The 22,490-nt window shown below is 37.3% G+C and overlaps 1 protein-coding gene across 4 annotated transcripts in view; it reads left to right on the forward strand.

Moving 5' to 3' along the window:
- tmem63c (transmembrane protein 63C) overlaps positions 1 to 22,490 on the forward strand; it is an 81,492-nt gene that overhangs the window by 44,180 nt on the left and 14,822 nt on the right. For all 4 annotated transcript variants that reach the window (XM_067455049.1, XM_067455048.1, XM_067455050.1 and 1 more), the window contains 13 exons: positions 2,208 to 2,295; positions 4,703 to 4,740; positions 6,174 to 6,316; positions 9,429 to 9,480; positions 9,584 to 9,692; positions 13,513 to 13,586; positions 13,737 to 13,817; positions 14,208 to 14,328; positions 14,540 to 14,673; positions 15,445 to 15,567; positions 18,756 to 18,909; positions 19,055 to 19,161; positions 21,754 to 21,840. In XM_067455049.1, the coding sequence (XP_067311150.1) occupies positions 2,208 to 2,295; positions 4,703 to 4,740; positions 6,174 to 6,316; positions 9,429 to 9,480; positions 9,584 to 9,692; positions 13,513 to 13,586; positions 13,737 to 13,817; positions 14,208 to 14,328; positions 14,540 to 14,673; positions 15,445 to 15,567; positions 18,756 to 18,909; positions 19,055 to 19,161; positions 21,754 to 21,840 (1,311 nt within the window). The remainder of the gene's footprint in view (positions 1 to 2,207; positions 2,296 to 4,702; positions 4,741 to 6,173; positions 6,317 to 9,428; positions 9,481 to 9,583; positions 9,693 to 13,512; positions 13,587 to 13,736; positions 13,818 to 14,207; positions 14,329 to 14,539; positions 14,674 to 15,444; positions 15,568 to 18,755; positions 18,910 to 19,054; positions 19,162 to 21,753; positions 21,841 to 22,490) is intronic.

Here is a 22,490-nt window from a genome sequence, read left to right on the forward strand (position 1 = left end):
AGTGTTTTTAGCTAAGAATAAACTAAAAAAAAGTTACACAGTGTAGCTTTAAGTGAATCACTGGGGCCTTATTTTAATGATCTGAGCACATGGTCTGAAGCACATGGCCCAATCCACTTTTTCTAGTTTAACAACAACAAAAATGGTTGGCATGGTCTAAAATGGTTGTCCCTAGACTCTTAATGAGTCATTGGTGTGTTTTGGGCATAACGTGCAATAAACCAATCAGAGTCTCATTTCCCATCCCCGTTAAAAGCCAGTTGTGCTTGCACCAAGGCAGATTCGCTATGTACATGGCAGAAAGACTGAACGCTTCTCCAGGGAGAAATCTTTTTATTTTTAATATTTAAAAATGTTGTGTGCTGGACGTCCCTTTGTGTGTGTAATAAGCAGAGTGTATGGACGTTGTGTACCCGCCTACCGGCACATATTACTAATGTGCCCACGGGTGAACAGATGAGAGATTTGATGCAGATGCATTTGCTATTTAAACAACATGTGGCTCTGAATGTGAAAATAACTGTGTTGGGCTGAAACATCAGCAAAAAATCAGTTGCCTCTGCCTGGCATTGCATTACCCCGGGTTTGTGATAGGGCCCATAGAATTCAGCCGATTCATTCAAACCAGCTGATTCATTCACGAAAAAGCACGTGTCCACCGACTTTAAGTGGGGTCATTGAATCACTGACTTACCCAGTTCGTTCAAAAATAGTGGATCATTCCACAACGAAACGCAGTTTTGCTTAGGAACTTTCCTGCTTTGTTTGACCTAAATGACCTAAACTCAAACCCGCCCCTAAACCTACCGGTCACTGCGGTTTAGACAAATCCTACGAATTCATATGAGACGGGTATGAATTAGCCACCTAGTAAAATATGTATGAATTGTCGTGAGATCGGGTTGGCAAAAATGGTAAAAATTTCCATTTCAAATCCATTTTGCATACCACTGAATTTTTGCTCATATTTGAAAGAAACCTGTTAGTATTATTAAAACATTTCAGCTCTCACACACAGTGTCCCTGAGGGAGAAGTGGGTGGAATTTGATCATAAGTCGAAAGATTCATGTAGTTCTGTTCAGGCAGTGTTGCTTTATTCTGCATCAGCATGTAGCTTTAATGTCTTTGTGTATGCGAATATGCCGGTGATTTTCACTGTGTATATTTGCAAAGCATTGCATCAGCCCACAGAGCAAGTGCTGGCCATCACAGAAATTATATTTTTACATTTGCGAACACTAGAATTTTACCTGATGAAAGACTTATGGGTGGAAAATGTTTACACTTTTCTGATCTTGAGGCTAATTATACTTGAGTAATTTTGGAAGCAAAACTGATATGATAGCTATATAGAGAAGGCAAGGGCTAATTGTTACATGGGAAGTTTTCAGAGTTTTTATATCTCAGTTATTCAGTAAAAGGTTCAGTTAATGCTTGGTTTATCTGTGGTTATCAAATACTTCTTTCTGCATAACCATGTTGGTAACACTTTACAGTAAGGTTCCATTTGTGAACATTAGATACTGTAACTGCATTAGTTAACATGAACTACAATATAAAAAATACTTCTAAAGAATGAATTCATCTTAGTTAATGTTAATTTGAGCATGTATTAATACATTATTCATGTAGTATTTTGGTAACACTTTAATTTACAGTGTCTTTTTTTAAACAGTGAAATAGGCATAATTACATGCAACTAACCCCAAACCCCAAGCCTAATTAAAGTCCCCATAGTAATTACATGTTGTTAATTGAAATTATTGCTACTCAGTACATAAATGAAGGCCAAGTTTACACTTCAAACTCATTGTGCTCCTCAAACCATTCCTGGACCATTTTTGTTTTGTGTTAGGGCGCATTATCCTGCCAGCATTATCCTGTCGTCTAGCCATCACAATTTGGCCCTTGTCAAACTCGCTCAAATCCTTGCACTTGCCCATTTTTCCTGCTTCTAACACACCAACTTTGAGGACAAAATGTTCACTTACTGCTTAATATATCCCACCCACTAACAGGTGGCGTGATGAAGAGATAATCAGTGTTATTCACTTCACCTCACAGTGGTCATAATGTTATGCCTGATCAGTGTTTATTCTACATTGGAATAATATTTCCAAATTTCTAACAGTTTGTGATTTTTTTTTAAGTATATTTTGTGAAAAAGTATTACCTGTCCATTTTATTGTTTGTCTTTGTTCTGTAGCTTGACATCTCTATTCTATGGAGAACAAAGTGAGAAAGAGAAAACCCCGTCAGAATCCAGCCCATCAGACTCAGAGACCAAGGACACGGTGAGAATCTTTTGTAAAAGAAAGAAAGAGAAATAAAGCATCACACACATTAAAGAAATGTTTGATCAGAATCTTCATTTTAATTTGGCAGTGCAAAAACCCTCTCACATCATAAGGCCTGCACTTCGTTATCGATGCAGTCCCTGTAGAAACATAGAAACGCATGAGTAAAACTAATAGTTTTTTTAAGGATTCTTGACATGAAAAATCAAAATTGCCCTGATCTTTTGACATACAGTGAAAGTATTCAGACCCCCTAAAAATGTATCTTTGTTATATTGCACCCATTTGCTAAAATAATTTAAGTCAAGGTCAAGTTTATTTATAGAGCCCTTTAAAACAGCATAAATGCTGACCAAAGTGCTGCACAATATACCAAACAAAACATCCTCATACAATACAATTTAAGCACTAATAATACAATATCAAAAGAAACCAAACAAAAGTAATACAATTAAGACAAGAACATCATGCAATATAAAACAATATTTAAAACTTAAAAATGTGTATAATTTTTACTTAAACATTTTTACCCATAAAAATGTAAGTTAATTTTGTTCTCATTAATGTACACAGAGCACCCCATATTGTCATTTCTGGTTTGATGGTAAACGTTGGTGGACAGAGATGCTGAATTGGGTTTAAGTCAGGGCTCTGGCTGGGCCATTCAAGAACAGTCACGAAGTTGTTGTGAAGCCACTCCGTTATTTTAGTTGTGTGCTTTGGGTCATTGTCTTGTTGGAAGCTGAACCTTCGGCCCAGTCTGAGGTCTTGAGCACTCTGGAGAAGGTTTTCGTCCAGGATATTCCTGTACTTGGCCGCATTCATCTTTCCCTCGATTGCAACCAGTCGTCCTGTCCCTGCAGCTAAAAAACACCCCACAGCATGATGCTGCCACCACCATGCTTCACTGTCGGGACTGTATTGGACAGGGGATGAGCAGTGCCTGTTTTTCTCCACACATACCGCTTAGAATTAAGGCCAAAAAGTTCTATTTTAGTCTCATCAGACCAGAGAATTGTATTTCTCACCATCTTGGAGTCCTTCAGGTATTTTTTTAGTGTCTTGCACTGAGGAGAGGCTTCCTTCGGGCCACTCTGCCATAAAGCCCCGACTGGTGGAGGGCTGCAGTGATGGTTGACTTTCTACAACTTTCTCCCATCTCCCGACTGCATCTCTGGAGCTCAGCCACAGTGATCTTTGGGTTCTTCTTTACCTCTCTCACCAAGCCTCTTCTCCGCCGATAGCTCAGTTTGGCCAGACGGCTAGCTCCAGTAAGAGTTCTGGTCGTCCCAAACATCTTCCATTTAAGGACTATGGAGGCCACTGTGCTCACTGTGCCTTGCCACAATTCTGTCTCTGAGCTCTTTAGGCATTTCCTTTGACCTCATGATTCTCATTTGCTCTGACATGCACTGTGAGCTGTAAGGTCTTATATAGACAGGTGTGTGGCTTTCCTAATCAAGTCCAATCAGTATAATCAAACAAATCTGGACTCAAATGAAGGTGTAGAACCATCTCAAGGATGATCAGAAGCATCGGAGTTAAAATATATGAGTGTCACAGCAAAGGGTCTGAATACTTAGGACCATGTTCAGTTTTTCTTTTTTAATAAGTCTGCAAAAATGTCAACAATTCTGTGTTTTTTTTGTCAATATGGGGTGCTGTGTGTACATTAATGAGAAAAAGAAATTAACTTAAATGATTTTAGAAAATGGCTGCAATATAACAAAGAGTGAAAAATGCACACTTACTCATGTGCACTAGCAAGTGGGTGTTGATACTGTTTCCTATGCAATGACATTACCCAGTCATAACAGTGGCCGTTTACTGACCAGCCTTAAAGGAGCCGCCCCTTAAAAACAGGTCATTTCAGACAGAGGGTATATACTGTATATACATTTTTTTAAATAATATTGAACCTCAAGGAGCATATTAAAACAATAAAACAATCCATGTCATGACCCCTTTAAAGTCACTCACTATCATCTTCATGTTGAGGAAAATTTACAACTGCTGAAACGTAAAGACATAAAGAGGCACATGTAAAGTTCAATCTGTCGGCGTGGATTAGTCAGCCGTTATTACGAAGCGTCGCCCCAGAGCTGATGTCATATAAAATAGCCTGTGCACTTAGACACTATTTTCTTTTATGCACACTATCTGTCCATTTATATTCTGACCTCACTTTGTCTCCTTGCGTTTTATGTGCAATGACAGCTCAAGACATCACAGCCATGTTAAAGATATTGCATGCATTTGCATGGCTTTTTCCACTTGTTACGCTATCCGTGTTCACTTAAAGAACAAATGATTCTGACAGATGCTAAACTAGCCAGACGCGCTCTGTTTTTTTATTTGCCAGACCTTTTTATGACACCGTTGTCTTCCCTCCCTCTCTTTATAGGGCTTCTGTTCCTGGCTCACATCTTTGTACCACATGAAGTAAGTGTGCAAGAAGTGGTGATGTCATCAACCGGCATCCTGTTTGCTCATGTTATATCTCATTAAGAAGGGAAAACACAGGGTGAAGGTGGACCGGGCACTTTACCAGCCTGGATACGCTCAAAAGCCTTTCAGAACCGTAAACCAGCTGCTAGTCTGTCTCCACGGTTGCCGAGATGTTATTTGGACGAGTCGGATGGCATGATGGTGCCATATTTAGCTGGTTCCTTTAAAAGCTTCTTGATCTCTCTGGAGACCGAGAGGCCATGCTGAGAGTTTCCTCACTCTGTGTGAGGCGAGGCTGTGTGTTTTTGTGTGAATGAGGGCTCCTTGTAATCATAATATCCCTCAACGCCCTTATGTATTTGTGTGGTCTTTTAAAGGGCTGCTACACATACTGTTTATTGTATATAATTCATTGGAAACACACTGAAAACTCTCTAGTCTAGAAAACTCTAACTAGTAGTGTAGCCAGCAAAACCAACCTCAAGCTCAGAGAATTCAGATGGGTCGTTGACATATAAGAGTGTGCAAGATTAAGAAAATTAAAAGTATGTTAAAAGGAAAGTAAAAAAAAAAAAAAGTTTTCAATGTGTGCCAAGTTTGTCTTCATGTTGGTTTCATAAAACTTTAATATACACACAGTTCAGAAGCTTGGGTCAGAAATATTTTATATATATAAATATACTGCAAAAACAGTAATATTGTGAAATATTATTATCATTTAAAATAACTCTTTTCTATTCCTGTGATCAAAGCTGAATTCAGCATCATTCCTCCAGTCTTCAGTATGATCTTTCAGAAATCATTCTAATATCCTGATTTGCTGCTTAAGAAACATTTCTTGTGATTATCAATGTTGAAAACAGTTGAGCAGCTTCATTTTTTTGTTGATGAACAGAACAATTATTTTAATTTTATTTCATAAAATTTTATATAAAGCCTTTACAGTCACTTTTGACAGTAATGCATCTTTGTTGAATACACGTTTTAATTGGTTTCTTTAAAGTAAAAACTTACTGACCCCAAACTTTTGATCAGCAGTGCAATTTTCAGTTTAATGAATAACCATTAAGGAAAAAGTTATAACATATTTTCCTTTTAGTACATGTTAGTAAACACATATAGTTTATAATATTATTATATATTTTAGTGTTGTTGACTTTTTTCTTCATTATAATATCAGAATGATTGACGGTTAAAATATTTTCTTTCATTAGAATAAAAGTATATAAGGTCATATTATAAGACTTCAAAATAATTTAATTCAGAAGATTAAAAAAAGTATATAGTGCATTTTTTATGTATTTTTGTATAAATAAATGAAAAATATTGTTGATGCAATGTAAGTTTCTTTAGATGAACGTGTTTGCATAATGAAAAAATGCTATATTTTTAAAGAAGCTTTTTTTGTGCCTATTCTTTTCCCACAGGGATGAGGAGATCCGCAGTAAATGTGGCATTGACGCGGTCACATATCTGTCTTTCCAGCGCCACATCATCCTGCTCATGATGGTGGTGTGTTTGCTGTCGCTCACCATCATCTTGCCCGTCAACCTCTCCGGGAACCTCCTCGGTAACTCCACCAGATCCTCAAATGCTTGGTTACTATTTGCTCTAGTAGTGCTCAGCCATAAAGGATTCATGACAACAGACACAACACTTTTGGTATCCAGGAAAAGGCAGTATACTTGAAAAAAAGCATTACACCAACATTTCATCTTAATTCATCAGTGTGCATCCACCTAAAAAAGAGTCTTTGGAAAAATCTCATGAATTAGTTTTGACAGATTGTCAAGGTTTCTTTCTCTGATAGAATTTGTCCCGGGCGACCTGAAATGACTCTTAAATGCACGATTGCATGCTCTGAAATTGATCTAAAGTACATTCTAAAGGGGAAATAAAAAGGTACTGTATGTATTTTTTTTTACTCTACTAAAGCATAAAATACCATAATATGTGTGCAGATATTTAGGAAACATGTTAAGTTAATAATTCAGCCAGTTATTCTACTTTGAAATTTCAGAATGTCTGATTTGTTTTGGTCTGTGCGATGCCGCCTGCTGCCAGTTTACCCAATAGTAAAATGACACTCTGGGTTGACAGTTGGCGGAAAACTACGTATTACAACCATGGAAGCCGGCAAACAAACTGGGTCAGAGGTCACAGATTCTACCTGACCCAAAAGCCTCGGCATCCATCTAAAAATTAGAGCATATTAAAATACGGATAAATCAACTCACTAACTTAAAGTGTGTAATCTCCTCGGCTTTCATTGTCAATTGCGCCTGTTGCGTGTCCTGGAAAGGAGGTGGCAGGAGAAACGACTCTCTACAATATTTTGAATTTGGACTGCAGTACCTATTTCAACCACTAGCTGTCAATATTACATACTGCACCTTTACATTTTAAAGGGATAGTTCACCCAAAAATAAATATTTTGTTATAATGTACTCACCCTCAAGTTGTTCTAAACCTGTATTAATTTCTTTCTTTTGCTGAACACAAAGGAAGATATTGGGAAGAATGTCAGTAACCAACCAGTATATGGACCCTACTGAGTAATTTTGATTTTATTGAAGTCAATGGGTCCTGTCATATTTCTGGTGACACATATTCTTCAAAATATTTTCCTTTGTGTTCAGCAGAAGAAAGAATTTCATACAGGTTTGGAACAACTTGCGGGTGAGTAAATAATGAAAGATTTTTCATTTTTTGGGGGGACTATCCCTTTAAGCATACAATTATCAAGCATAGCATCAGTTCTGGTAGGTCATATTAGTCAAGCTTCAGCTGGCTGTCAGCTGATCACGTCTACCTATAGGAATACGACAGCTATCACAGCATACATATATATAAGCTCCTTCAGTACTATCAGCAGCTTCTCCAGAGCTCATTTACCCTCCTCCAGGAATTTGGTATTCTGGTTCCCCTTGAATCAGACTAAAATTTCGAATTATTTTGTACATTTAATATGAACATTAAAGAGCGGGTGAAACACTCAGTTTCAGTCAATCTCATGTCAATCTTGAGTACCTATAGTCTCCGCGTCGACGTCATTTTTGCCGCGCGCACCCTCGTGCTCATGCGGACGCGTCGAGTATAAACAAGGCTTAAAGTGGAGCGCGGCGCAACAAAAGTGTTGCACGGACGAGAAGATCTGCAGCTTGAGAGCAGTGTTTATGGGCGTGCATTTCCTCTCTCGCTCTAGTCACGCGCGCGCACCCTACCGGGAGAAGAGCCCGTACGGCCCATACAAGGACCTTCCGATCTATTGACGTCAAGCCGAGCCATACTCGAAAAAAACTCTCCGAAACTTGTGAGAAACCGGGAGTATTTTTGACACAGAAAGTGCAGTTTTTCACCCCCCCCCAAAAAATGTTAAAACACTTTCACAAAACCTTTAAGACATTCATAGATTATTTTCCGTGGTGTAAAAAAAAAAGATATGCTCGGAATGGAGTACTAGTGTTAAAAAAAGAGCCATTAACAAGATAAGACAGCTTTTGCAGAGTTTACATACATACATATAATGTCACAACATATTTTTATTTCAAATAAATGCTTTTTTTTTTTTTTGCTCTTTCTATTCATCAAAGAATCCTTAAATCCAGTGTACCCAAACATATTAATCAGTACAAATGTTTTTAACATTGATAAAAAATAATAATAATAAATAATAAAAATATTATTTAAGCAGTAAATCCTCATATTAGAATGATTTCTGAAGGATCATGTGACACTTAAGACTGGAGTAAAGATGCTGGAAATTCTGCTTTGATCACAGGAATAAATTACATTTTAAAATATATAAAAAAAAATTAAACAATATTAATGTTTTTGCTGTATTAAAAAAACAATTAAATGTAGCCTTGGAGAGCATAAGAGACTTATTTCAAAAAGAAAAAATCTAACAGACGCTTAAACTTAAAATCTCAAACTTTTGAAAAGTAGTGTACATTTTCTGAGCTGATTCAGAGGGAACTGGGGAAAATGTAATTTAAAAAAAATAAAACTGTGTATGGCAGGAAATCTGCTGAATTCTGCGGATACAGATTCCGTGTGGGCCTGCCGATGAATGACTTTAGGACAGGCCTGGGAAAACTCAAGAAGATGTAGAAGGGCTCCGTCTTAACCCTCTATTAGTGGATGTGTGTAAAAGCATAATTCAGACCACCCTACAGTGTTTGAAGATGGTTGGGTGGCACGATAGAGGGTTAGAAGAGCCAAGTTAAATATGGGAAAGGCCTTGACTGTCCACGCCACAAGAAGAACATTGTGAAAAGCCACCAGCTTTACCTCGTGTTGTTCTCAGACCTGCAATAATCTTTTCATGTGACCTCGGTGGCAGAAGTTTACTGTGGCCTTCTAAAAGCGTTAAATGTGGATGTGTGGTAGACCATTCTGTGGTGCAGCTTCGGGGCCGGCTGGTTAGAATAGGGTGGGGGTTTTGATGCTGACTGTCATCTCTATGCAACAAATTGACACTGTATTTGTGAAATAAACCAGCACATTCACAAATTTGTCCTAGCAACCAAACCCAAAGCATAATGATTTGGGTGTAGAGAGGTTTTTATTCCACATTCACAGGCCTCAAATTAGAGTTTAATCAGAGTTTTATTTTTGACACTGGCATGTGAGAAGAGCTTGAAATGTTAACACAACTTGTTTATTCCTGTGCTTTTCAGGAGATAGTCCACAGAATTTTGGCCGAACAACGGTGGTTAATGTCCCTGCACAGTAAGTTTGTTTATTATCATGGATGTACTCCTAAAAAAAGCATTACCTTGTGGTGTGTGTACAGTACATATTTATGATCGTAATAACTCTCCTCTTGCTTTAGGAACACTTTTCTGTGGTTGCACAGTATCTTTGCTCTGCTGTATTTTGTGATCACTGTACTGTGCATGATCCATCACTCCTCACAACTGAAATACAAAGAGGACGAGAAGGTCTGTGAACAGCTGTATTATGTGTATATGTGTTGTTACACCTAATTTCTGTTCCATAGGTGCCACTGCGCTTTATAGTGCTTGCAATGCGAGCTAGTGAATCTCAAAAAATAAAAATAAAAACATCCATAGTTCCTCTTAAACTTAAAGGTGCAGTGTGTAATATTTAAGAGGATTAAATAAATGCATACCCTGAGAGCGCTCCACAAGATATGTTTGATTATACCATGGATGATCAAAATTGATTGTGAGTGCACGTTTTATAAACAGTTTATTGTATACCTAAATGTTAATCACCGTTCTAAACTAATATGCTGCTGCATTGTAACGCACACACATACAGACACTTGCACTAACACAGTGCCAACACTGTTCTGTGATTTAGCAATTAAACTGAAAAGTTCTAGCCTATATTTCTTATTAACTAAAACCCACAGCTTCACTATTAGTAGAGAGACACTGGCAGGTAGAATTAATTTTCTCTCACTAATGCATTTATATAAATCTAATCTTTACTGTGTTGCTTTATCTGTATCCGATTTAGAATGAGCAGAAATCTGTGAGAAATATAACAGCTCTTTATTTTTTTATTTAATTTTTATTTATTTTATTAAAATAAATGTACTACAACATATGCTATATAAATACTCAAAAGATCAAATTCAAACGATTAATCGCATCCAAAATAAAAGTTTGTTTGCATAATATATGTGTGTACTGTTTATAATAATGTATATTTTAATACACACAAATACATGTATATATTTAAGAAATATTTCCTTGTATATATTGTATATATACAGTATAATTATATTATTATAGTTATATTTACAGTCCCTGACAAAAGTCTTGTCGCTTATCTATTCTCTAGAAATACCTGATATTAACCTGACTTTTAATTAATTCATTGGTGTTAGAAATCAAACCCTCCCAAATGATGTTTAATGCACTGAAATAAATAATTTTCACAGAAAAAATATTTATCATTTAATCAAGACAGAAAGGTCAAATTTTGGCAAGACAAAAGTTTTGTCGCCTATACAGAAATTGAACAAATTTACTGCAAATACAAAAATATGTCAGCAAATTAAGTTGTGGTGCTGTGAGATCCAAATTAAATATCTTGTATGACTTCCATGAGCTTGAAGGACTGCATCCATGCGGTTTGGCAAGGATTCATACAATTTATTGATGAAGTCATCAGGAATAGCTAAGAAAGCAGTCTTGCATGCCTCCCAGAGTTCATCAATATTCTTTGGTTTCGTCTTCCATGCGTCCTCTTTCATCCTACCCCACATTTGCTCAATGATGTTCATGTCTGGTGACTGGGCTGGCCAATCCTGGAGCATCTTGATCTTCTTCGCCTTGAGGAACTTTGATGTGGAGATGGAAGTATGCGATGGAGCACCGTCCTGCTGCAGAATTTGGCCTCTTTTATGGTTGGGAATATAAGAGGTAGCTAAGATTTCTTGGTATTTTAGACTATTGATGTTGCCTTCCACCCTGCAGATCTCTCGCACACCCCCATACTGGATGTAACCCCAGACCATGATTTTTCCACCACCAAACTTCACTGTTTTCTGGGTGAATCTCGGATCCATTCTGGCTCCAGTAGGTCTCCTGCAATATTTGCGGCGACTGTGGTGTAATTCAACAGAAGATTCATCTGAAAAATCCACCTTCTGCCACTTTTCCTTCGTCCATCCTTTTAGCAGGCTCTGGGCCTTGGCAAATGCCACACGGTTTTTCAATTGTCTTTTGTTTAGTGCTGGCTTCTGGGCACTAATTCGACCATGGAGGCCATTTCGAGACAGAATCTGACAAACTGTTCTGGTTGACACAGGGACTTCAGGTGACCAGGTCTCGTGGAGCTCTGCTGCAGTGGAAAATGGGCTGGCCTTGGATTTTCAAAACCAACAAACGGTCCTCTTGAGCAGTTGTCTTGCGGGGTCTGCCTGACCTGGGCTTGTCAAAAATGTCTCCAGTCTCTTCAAATCTTTTTTTTATCCTCTGTACTTGACGCTGAGACACATTGAAGGTGTCTGCCACATCAGCAATGGATCTGGTCTTCAGCCTCTTGATAATCAAAACTTTAGTCTCAGGGTGAATCTTAGGCATGTTTGCAGAGGTCTATTTGCAGTTGATGTGAAGGTCTAGCGTACTGGGGTTCTTTTATACACACTTGAGACCTAATTGATCCATTATTAGTCACAGGTGAAGCTCATATGACAAGGTGACAACACTTATGTCTTTGCAAAAATTGACTCAATGGGCTTTACCAAGCTGTGAATATTAGAATACTTTTTGAAAGTTTAGTTTTTCACTGAAACATTATCACAAAAGCTGGTGGGATTAAAATGAGCCATTTCTTGTAAAAAAATCTTGATTAGAAATATATTTCAGCGGCACTTTAGGTCAATTTGTACACAAGCGACAAGACTTTTGTCAGGGACTGTATATAAATATCTTATAAATAAATATAAAAAGATTATTCAATAAATCCTTGCGTGTGTGTATTTGTATATACATAATAATTATACACACACACACACACACACACACACACACACACACACACACACACACACACACACACATCTTAGAAACACACATTTTTATTTTGTATGCAATTAATCGTTTGGCAGCACTTTTTTTGCCATTACAACTATGTGAATTAGGTGGGAAATATGCTATTAATATGAAAGTAAATATAAATAAGTATCTTTCATTGATTGTACTGACAGTGTTTACCATTTAGATAGTACCTGTGATGATGATTCATTAGAAGGCATAATTGATCGCATTTCTACAAAAAAATATATATACATGTATATACAGGTATATACCCCACTGTATACATGTAAATACAGTGGGCCAAAAAAGTATTTAGTCAGACACTAATTGTGCAAGTTCTCCTACTTAAAAAGATGAGAGAGGCCTGTAATTTTCATCATAGGTACACTACTGTGAGAGACAGAATGAGAAAAGAAAATCCAGAAAATCACAGTCTGATTTTTAAAGAATTTAATTGCAAATTATGGTGGAAAATAAGTATTTGGTCACCTACAATAAAGCAAGATTTCTGGCTCTCACAGACCTGTAACTTCTTCTTTAAGATGCTCCTCTGTCCTCCATTCGTTACCTGTATTAATGGCATTGGGTATTGAAGATGAAACGTGGCTGGGTCTTTCAGCATGACAATGATCCCAAACTCCACCCGGGCAGCGAAGGAGTGGCTTCGTAAGAAGCATTTCAAAATCCTAGAGTGGCCTAGCCAGTCTCCAGATCTCAACCCCATAAAAAATCTTTGGAGGGAGTTGAAAATCCATGTTGCCCCAAAACACTGCTCTAGAGGAGATCTGCATGCAGGAATGGGCCAAACTACCACCAACAGTGTGTAAAAACCTTGTGGCGACTTACAGAAATGTTTGACCTCTGTCATTGCCAACAAAGGGTATATAACAAAGTATTGAGATTAACTTTTGTTATTAACTAAATACTTATTTTCCACCATAATTTGCAAATAGAATCTTTAAAAATCAGACAATGTGATTTTCTGGATTTTTTTCTCATTCTGTTTTTCATAGTTAAAGTGTACCTATGATGAATATTACAGGCCTCTGTCATCTTTTTAAGTGGGAGAACTTGCACAATTGGAGGCTGACTAAATACTTTTTTGCCCCACTATATATATATATATATATATATATATATATATATATATATATATATATATATATATATTAGTATTTTGCTGTCCTGCAAGCACCAATATTTGCTTCATGTACTTGTAGCTCACATATATTTATTATTATTGCAGGTGGCCAGAACTCTAATGATAACGTCAATTCCTAGAGAAATCTCTGATCCCGGCCTAATCACGAAACACCTGCAGTGAGTGAAGAGCACACATCTGTTATCCACAGAACTGCAACTATTGCTTAATCTCCATACTTCAGCATATCGGAGATTAAATGTCAACACAACTGAGGGCATTCATTTTTCACTTGTGTAAAAGCCAATGTCTCTTCTATCTCCATACAGTGAAGCCTACCCCAGCTGCACTGTCACAGACATCCGGTTCTGCTTTGACGTACAAAAACTAATGAAGCTGGACTCAGAAAGGTCATTTGCATTCACACATCTCCTGAATGTCAGAGAGCTGAGTCTCGTAAATATTGCTCATTAAACCCTATTTTAACACCAAGGATGATAATAACTATCATGATAACGGAAAAGACAGTTAAAAAAAAAATATATATATATAAAAGAATAGCAGAGTTCACATCATGATAACGGCACAGAGAAACTATTGTTGCAATCACCTTCAGACATTTTTTTTTTTTTACAGCTGATGAATGATTTAAAAAAAAAGACAGTCAGTCCAACTTTAAAGAGATTGAGCATTTAAAGCACCAGATGACTTAGAATAAACAGAAGGATATCATGAGTTGGTGTGGACTCTATAGTTATTGTTGTTGGTTTGAACATGCCATAAAACTATATCCTGTACAGGCGAAAAGCAATGAAAGGAAGGCTTTACTTCACAACCAAAGCTCAGAAGGATGGCAGGATCATGATAAAGACACACCCCTGTGCACAGATCTTCTGCTGTGATATATGTGGCTTTGAACAGGTAAATGTCCCTCACACACGAGTTATAGTTGTAAGAGTGAATATATTTGTACATGTACAGACTGTATACATATAGAATAGTGATGTGGCTGGTACTGCAGCTCCTCATGTTGGCCACTGGAGATCACCATACACCAACTGACAGTCATGAACTGCTCAGTGAGGAGATCTGATACTCTTCTTCTCATGTCTTGTCATTGTCCTCTCATCAGGTGGATGCAGAGCAGTACTACAGTGAGCTGGAGGAGAAACTGACAGATGAGTTTAATGCAGAGAAGAACCGGATCTCTATGAAGAGGCTGGGCATTGCCTTTGTTACCTTCAGAGATGAGAGGATGACTGCAGTGTAAGTGTTCGGGGTTAATGGCTGGTTATTGAGAATCAGTATCGTCCGCCAATATATCCTGTAATGAATACCTATATTTAAGAAAGTATTTTTATTTAAATGGTATTTTATCAACATAAAGCAGATCTGCTGACAGCGGAACCACTAGACTCTAGCTATCAGAAACAATGTATGTGATTTCTTGGGACTATTAAACTATGGGTTTTCTATATAAAAAGTTACCTGGTTGCCTTAAAATTTTGAGTTCATTGAAATTAAAATTTTGAGTTAATACAATGAACATTTTTTGAGATTCGACAACCTTTATTAAAATATTATTCAAAGATTTTGTAAGCATATTGGGTAATTGTGTGTGTTTTATTTCTGATGATGCAGTGAAACATGCCAAATAGTGCTATTTTCATGATTTATCACATTTTGTATGTGGTTCAGATACAATAATATTTTGAGTTTCTATTTATTTAACAAATTTCCATCATTGTATCAACTCAAATTTTTAATTTCAATAAACTCAAAATTTTAAGGCAACCAGGTTACTTACTTTTTTAAGTTAAACCAACAAAAATTAAAAAGTGTAATTACTGTAATTATTAACTTTTCATCTTATTAAAAACCTCACAAACTGAAATTATGGCCAGTTTGATACAAGTGCATAATATAAGTGCAATTAATTATTAGTTCATGTTAACTAATGTAGTTAACTAATGTTAACTAATGCTTGTGAAGTGTTACCGTTTAAATATATAAGCCTCTGTGATTATGTTTTTAAAGTATTGTGAAAGACTACAGCCGAGCTCACTGCGGCCACAGACCCCAGCAGTCCAGCATTACCACAGTGGTGCGCTCCCATCACTGGGGCGTTTCTTATGCCCCTGCCCCTAATGACATCATCTGGTAAGTCGACACAATAGCCACATCTATATCTTGAAATAGGAAAAAGTATAGAAATAACCACATGAGCACATGCTTTTATGAAATGGTCCAGATTTACAATGTTATATTTGATGTTTTATTTAACGTTTTTAAGTATAAAGTTATGCTAACTGTGATCTGCACAGTTGGAGTCATATATATTTTTCATGACATCCTTTGTTCCAGGCCATTACACTTGGATTTGAGAGATGAAATTGGATTAATTAAGTCTCAATCCGAGTGTGTGCCTAGACAGCCACTGTGAAAGCCATTATATCTCTTACATAATATGTGTTGAGAATCATATATTGAGTGAGTGTTAGTGTGTGTGGGTGTTTGTGGAGGGGGTGGGGGGGTAAGCGTCAGCCGTCTTTCTGCTTGACTGGACGTGTGTGTGTGTGTGTTTGTCTGAATTCAAGACTTTCTTTTTTATGGATATAAGCTCTAATGTTGTAGCATGTTTGCTTGTTATTAAAACAATGTATCGAAGTGTGAATATTTTCCAGTTCAGTGTAGCCTAGCCCATGAGTTCAATGTTTTGTAGCACTGCATTTATAGAGCAAATGGTTTTTCAGTTTTGGAAAATTATACAGTGGAATTGAAAGGTATTTTATTTGCACTTTATGTAAACCTCATTGTCATTTCTATTCCTTTCACGTGCACTGCTTCCAAACCTCCACTGTAAAAATCTCAACTCGTTATATTTTGGTCTTTTTTTGGTTTTACTTACTTCCTAAATTAGAACTTTTTTTGTCAATTTAAATACATTAGAAAAATCTACTGGAAAAGCACAGTAAATTAAGTTTAGTTTACAGAAATCAAAAGAGAGTGTGTGAATGTTTTTTTTTTATGGAACAGAAATAATAATACAAATTTTGCTAGCCCTTTATTTTACAGTCCTGTTCCACATACACGTACGTACTATGTACTTATTATAGCAATTACAATAATTTGGTTATAACTAGATACTAACCCTAAACATATCACTAAACCTAACATTAACCCAGTAAGTTACCTTATATTACCAGTACTGTCTTGGGTAACTACACTGTAAGTAAAATAAAGTGTTACCAACATTTTTATTTTAATGTCCATACAATGAAAGGAAATGAGGGTCTGTGTTGTTTCGAACCCTTTTGACTTTCTTTACCTGGACAGAAACTGTTTTCAAAATGCTGTTTGTGTTCTGCAGAGGAAAGAAACTCATGAAGTTTTGGAACAAAATGAATCTTCTTAGGGTGCGTTCACACTTGTCATGTTTGGTTCGATTAAAACGAACCCTGGTGCGGTTGCTCGGTTAGTGCGGTTCATTTGAACATATGTGAACGCTGCCACCCGAACTCTGGTGCGCACCAAACAAGCGGACCGAGACCGCTAAAAAGATGGGTCTCGGTCCGCTTCCAAACGAACTCTGGTGCGGTTCGATTGATATATGAACGCAACACGGACCAAAGACATGTAAACGGACCAAAAACCGGACGTATAATGTCACAAGATGCCACGCATAATGCAGCTGATTTGACGACGCGGAAAGATCGGTGTACGTTATCCAAAATGAGTAACTTTAACGTTAGAGGGCAAACGTAGAGCAACGAGGAAGAGCCTCATCAATATTTGGTCTGACGAGCATGTTTCGAAAATGCTAGAAAAAAAACACAAAAAGCATACCTGGCTCTTCTCATCAAAGTTCCTGTGTTGCCCATTATTAGCAGGTACAGACGACAGAACGGCCGTCTCTGCACAACGGAGGATATCCTGCTGCTGTTTTGAATGTTTTGAACATTTTATGAGCTCTTCATGAGTTCTCAGCGGGTAAAAATAACGCCATATGTGTTACACGCATAAAATGATCGCGTTTAATCCAGCACACAGCGTTGTTTTGAATGTTGTGAACATTTCATGAGCTCTTCATGAGTTCTCAGCGGGTAAAAATAACGCCATATGTACACGCATAAAATGCCCGCGCGTGTAATCCGCACACAGCATTGTTTTGAATGTTCGGTAAGCGAGCTTCTACGTCATATAAACCGACCAATCAGGTTGTGAGCGTCTCCCTGTGCCTTTGGTTCGGTAACTTTAGGTTCGCTGTTAAAAATGCCCGTGTGAACGCTAAGCGGACCAGGACTATTATGTTTGTTTTTGTTTTTTGGTCCGGACCAAACTAACCAAACGAACCGAACTACAAGTGTGAACGCACCCTTAATGTCAGAAAGTTTTTTTTTGTGAACATTCTTTTTAACCCTTTAAAGTCCACTCACTGTATTGTATTTGATACACAAAATTCTAAGGCCTAAATGATCAATGATCAAAACTTCACTCTAAAAAATTCTGGGTAAAAACAACCCAATGTTGGGTCAAATATGGACTCACCCAGCAGTTGGGTTGTTTTAACCCAGCGATTGGGATGTCTTAAGCAAATATTAAACACAACTGCAGGATTAAAACAACCCAATCGCTGGGTTAAAACAACCCAATTGCTGAGTTAGTCCATATTTGACCCAACATTGGGTTAAAACAACCCAGCATTTTTTAGAGTGTTCTATTGCATATCTTCGGTTGTCTGATTGATAGTTTTTTCTGTTCTAGCAAGTGAAAGTCCTTTTTTTTTCTCGTGCTATCACCAGATCAAGCTCAATCTTTTAATATTGAACATTGGTGTGGGGAGTCTGCTCTGTATTTTCTACTGTACAAGAGGTGTGATCAACGAGCAAAATTCAAATGACTCTGTACGCAATTGGATAGTCCTTCAACCAATCAGACCAACGGTCCATCGCTTCTCTATCCTGATTGTGTTAAACCCACCAAGAGCATGCCAGGTGGATAAGTCGGGTTGTGATTGGTCCCTGCAAATGTGTAACAGAAGCAGTATAAAGGGTATAAACTGTAGACTTTTCAATGGAAATGAACCAATACACCTTTAACTGGCCTGAGCATGTTTCAGATGCTTTTAGGCACTTTTGTGCTGGAAGACCACTAGCTAAACCAGCTGAATACCAGCTTGGTCAGTCTGGGTGACCAGCTAACCAGCTTAGGCTGTGTTTTCCAGCACAAACCCTCCCATGTACGTAACAGAAACTAAACATCCCACTTTTTCTTGGCAAGCACACACTCTATATCCTGTAACTGTTGTTGAGACCTTGTCGTGTTGATTGGTGCTTGTGTTCATCCAGGGAAAATCTGTCAGTGTGCGGTTCTCGCTGGTGGCTCCGCTGCGTCCTGCTCAACATTATGCTCTTCCTCTTGCTCTTCTTTCTTACAACCCCTGCTATCATCGTAAACACTATGGACAAGTTCAACGTCACTCGGCCAGTTGAGAGCTTAAGGGTCAGTGACCATCAAAGAAATTTTATAACCGTACAGCTGTATTACGCCACATTAGAATGTAAAATAAAACTGAAAGTGTTTTTTTGTGTTGTTTTCGGAAGTTGAATGTTTTGAATTTGATCTTTTACTGTCTTCTACTGTCTAGAACCCAGTAATTACCCAGTTCTTCCCCACCCTGCTCCTGTGGGCCTTTTCCATTCTCCTGCCCTTCATTGTGTACTATTCATCTTTCTTTGAGTACCACTGGACCAGGTATGATACCATTTCCTCCGTCTGACTTTAAACTCTTCTAGTCTGTGTATAAATATGAGAAAGCTATGGCAGGGTGGTCTTTTTACTCCAGTATATATTAAAATGACTGATTTGTTTTGATTAAATTTGTAAATATAATTAGAATTAAATGATTGTTTTATTAACACAATTACTTATTAAATACATAGTATTACCACAGTTAGTTACTAATATGTTTCCTGTTGGATGTTAAAGCTACACTGTGTAACTTTTTTAGTTTATTCTTAGCTAAAAACACTTAGTTCTTTTAAAAATATATGTGCTCATAATGTATATTTACTTCTTTCAAGTAATAAAGTATTCTCGTAGGTTTATAATATGCCATTGAAAATACATACGGGTGAGGGGTTCGAATGCTGGTCGCCATGTTGGCCCTCCATCTTGAAAGTACATTAGCCAAAGAGGGACATACCCGTAAATTCAAGCTTCGCCTTTCGCGTTTTAACACTCGATGGCACCGTGTCGAATGTGAAGAGGGGGATTGCCATGTTAATCTTGGACTAAATCGGCCACCTTAGGAGTTAAAACGAAAGAAGAATTGAGAGGAACAGAAACTATTATTCACTGGATGGTTATATAACTTTTCACCGCTAGATGGGGGAAAATATCACACAGTGTAGCTTTAAAGGGACAATATGTAATTTTTCACCGTTAGAGGTCACTTATTCAACACAAAGGCGTAGCTTGGTGCGCATTGATTTCGTGGACTCATGGGAGTTGTAGTCTCTACAGCCGATGGAAAAAGAATCCAACGGGGTTTGGGCAGAAATCATATTCATGGATGAGCTGATGCATTAAATATTTCTTAACATTACTGTAGTATAAACCAGGGTAGAGCTGAAAGCCGTTGGAGCGGTTGCTAATAAGAGACAAGCTTATACAGTGGGTACAGAAAGTATTCAGACCCCCTTCAATTTTTCACTCCTTGTTATTTTGCAGCCATTTGCTAAAATCATTTAAGTAATTTTTTTTCTAATTAAACACAGAATTGTTGACAATTTTGCAGATTTATTAAAAAAGAAAAACTGAAATATCACATGGTCCTAAGTATTCACACCCTTTGCTGTGACACTCATATATTTTAACTCCGGTGCTGTCCATTTCTTCTGATCATCCTTGAGATGGTTCTACACCTTCATTTGAGTCCAGATTTGTTTGATTATACTGATTGGACTTGATGAGGGAAGCCACACACCTGTCTATATAAGACCTTACAGCTCACAGTGCATGTCAGAGCAAATGAGAATCATGAGGTCAAAGGAAATGCCTAAAGAGCTCAGAGACAGAACTGTGGCAAGGCACAGATCTGGCCATGGTTACAAACATATTCATTATGACTTATGTTCTTCTGTGGGACACACATGAAGATATTTTGAAGAATGTTGGTTTCTCAAAATATTTTTTATTGTGTTCGACAGTAGAATGTAAGTCATACAGGTTTGGAATGATATGAGCGTGAGTAAATGATAACAACATTTTCATTTTTGGGACAACTATCCCTGTACACACCACAATAATACACATATTCATACACATATATGATGGTTACAAAAATATGGTGTTGTCCCAATGGCAAGGGTAAGTTTGCACTTGCAACGCAGCTTAAATCTATTGCATAAACATGTTCATATTGGCGCACAAACATATTGCATAACTGCTAAACATCCCCCAACCCAGTCTCAGTCTCCCACCCACCCATGCACAGCACGTTTACATGGTGTCCCTCTCTCTTGCACTCTCTGCTTGCCTCTCCAGGCTTGTTGTCATAGTGATCACAACACGGGAATAATCATATGCAGACTGGCGGCGTCTTTCACAGTCACATTATAGTTCATGTGGATCAAACACCCAGTATTGTGCAACTGCAGTACCTTCAGCAAAACTGTTGTGCACCTGTTGTGTTTACAGTAGAAACACTTCAATGATTAATATACATCCCACATGAAATCAGGACTGAGTATTACATAAATAATTAGCATTTTTATTTGAAATACGTCACATTAGGCTGATAGGATTGGGCTGCATGCATGGTTTTATATGGACTTTAACCGCAAACAATCTGTCTAGTAGAGGAACTGGTTGGAAAATATAAAAAAATGGAATTGAAAAATCAGATAAAAATATGGAAATCTATTTTATTTCGACATAAAAATAGGAGTCTTTTCATCCCTGTTGTGACGTATATTCATGTGAAATGGCTTCTTGAACAGGAAAAGTAGAGTAGGACTTGATTTTGTTTATCTGGAATTGATTGGACGGTTGTTTTTTGCTATTGGTCGATCTTATGTGAGTGACAGGTTGCCCCGCCCTCACGCCAGGAAACACACCATCAGAGAAGAGATGTCACTACAAGAGGGAGAAGTTTTTTATAAAATTAAAGATTATTAGAGCACATGAATAAAAAAAAAAAAAAATGTAAATGATGTGCAGGAAAAATTTCTTAGAATGCTGCAATATTATATAAGAATTGTCAGTTTTGATATCATGATGACTTCAGATTGTTTGGTTATGTTGTAATCAGTTGGATCTTCTTGTGCTGTGTGTCTCTCTCAGGTCCGGTGAGAATCAGATCACTATGCACAAATGCTTTTTACTGCTTGTCTTCATGGTAATCATTCTACCATCACTGGGTCTATCCAGGTAAACATCCCATAAACTTCCTACAATTATATATCATGCTGATAAAAGCATGTAATGGTTTTCATATGTCTATCGTGTTTTGTCTATCATTTTGTCTCAGAATAAAAATGTCCTTTATATACAGTACTATATACAAGTATATGGGTCAATGACTGATAAATAAGGATGTCCTACTTGTCACAAATAAATAAATAAAAAATAATTAAATACGGGTATTTTCCTTTTCACAATCCCCAAACAGTTACACCACCTTAATATGTTTGAATTTTGAGCCCCACAAAATTATCAGAATGACTTTCAACTCAAATATTTTTCAAAATGTTTTTTATGTACCTCGTTTTTTAAATTCTTTCATTTTTAGCAAGCATGTGTTTCATCTATCTGGACACTTTTTGGGTTGCTAAACATTAATGGATAATATTCATAGTTAGTTCACCCAAAAATTTATATTCTGTCATTAATTACCCCTAAGAATTCCGTGCTCCAGTGGACACCAGTGGTTTAACCTCTATTTTATAAGCAACGTTTGTGCTTTGTTTGCGCAAAAAAAAAACAATTTACCACTTTATTTTCGAAATATTCATATCCAACACACGTTCACGAGTGCAACACGTCAAGTGTGATGTGTTGATGCAGGAGCAGAGGTGTGA

Source organism: Pseudorasbora parva, chromosome 10, assembly GCF_024679245.1.
Source record: "Pseudorasbora parva isolate DD20220531a chromosome 10, ASM2467924v1, whole genome shotgun sequence".
Classification (NCBI taxonomy): domain Eukaryota; kingdom Metazoa; phylum Chordata; class Actinopteri; order Cypriniformes; family Gobionidae; genus Pseudorasbora; species Pseudorasbora parva.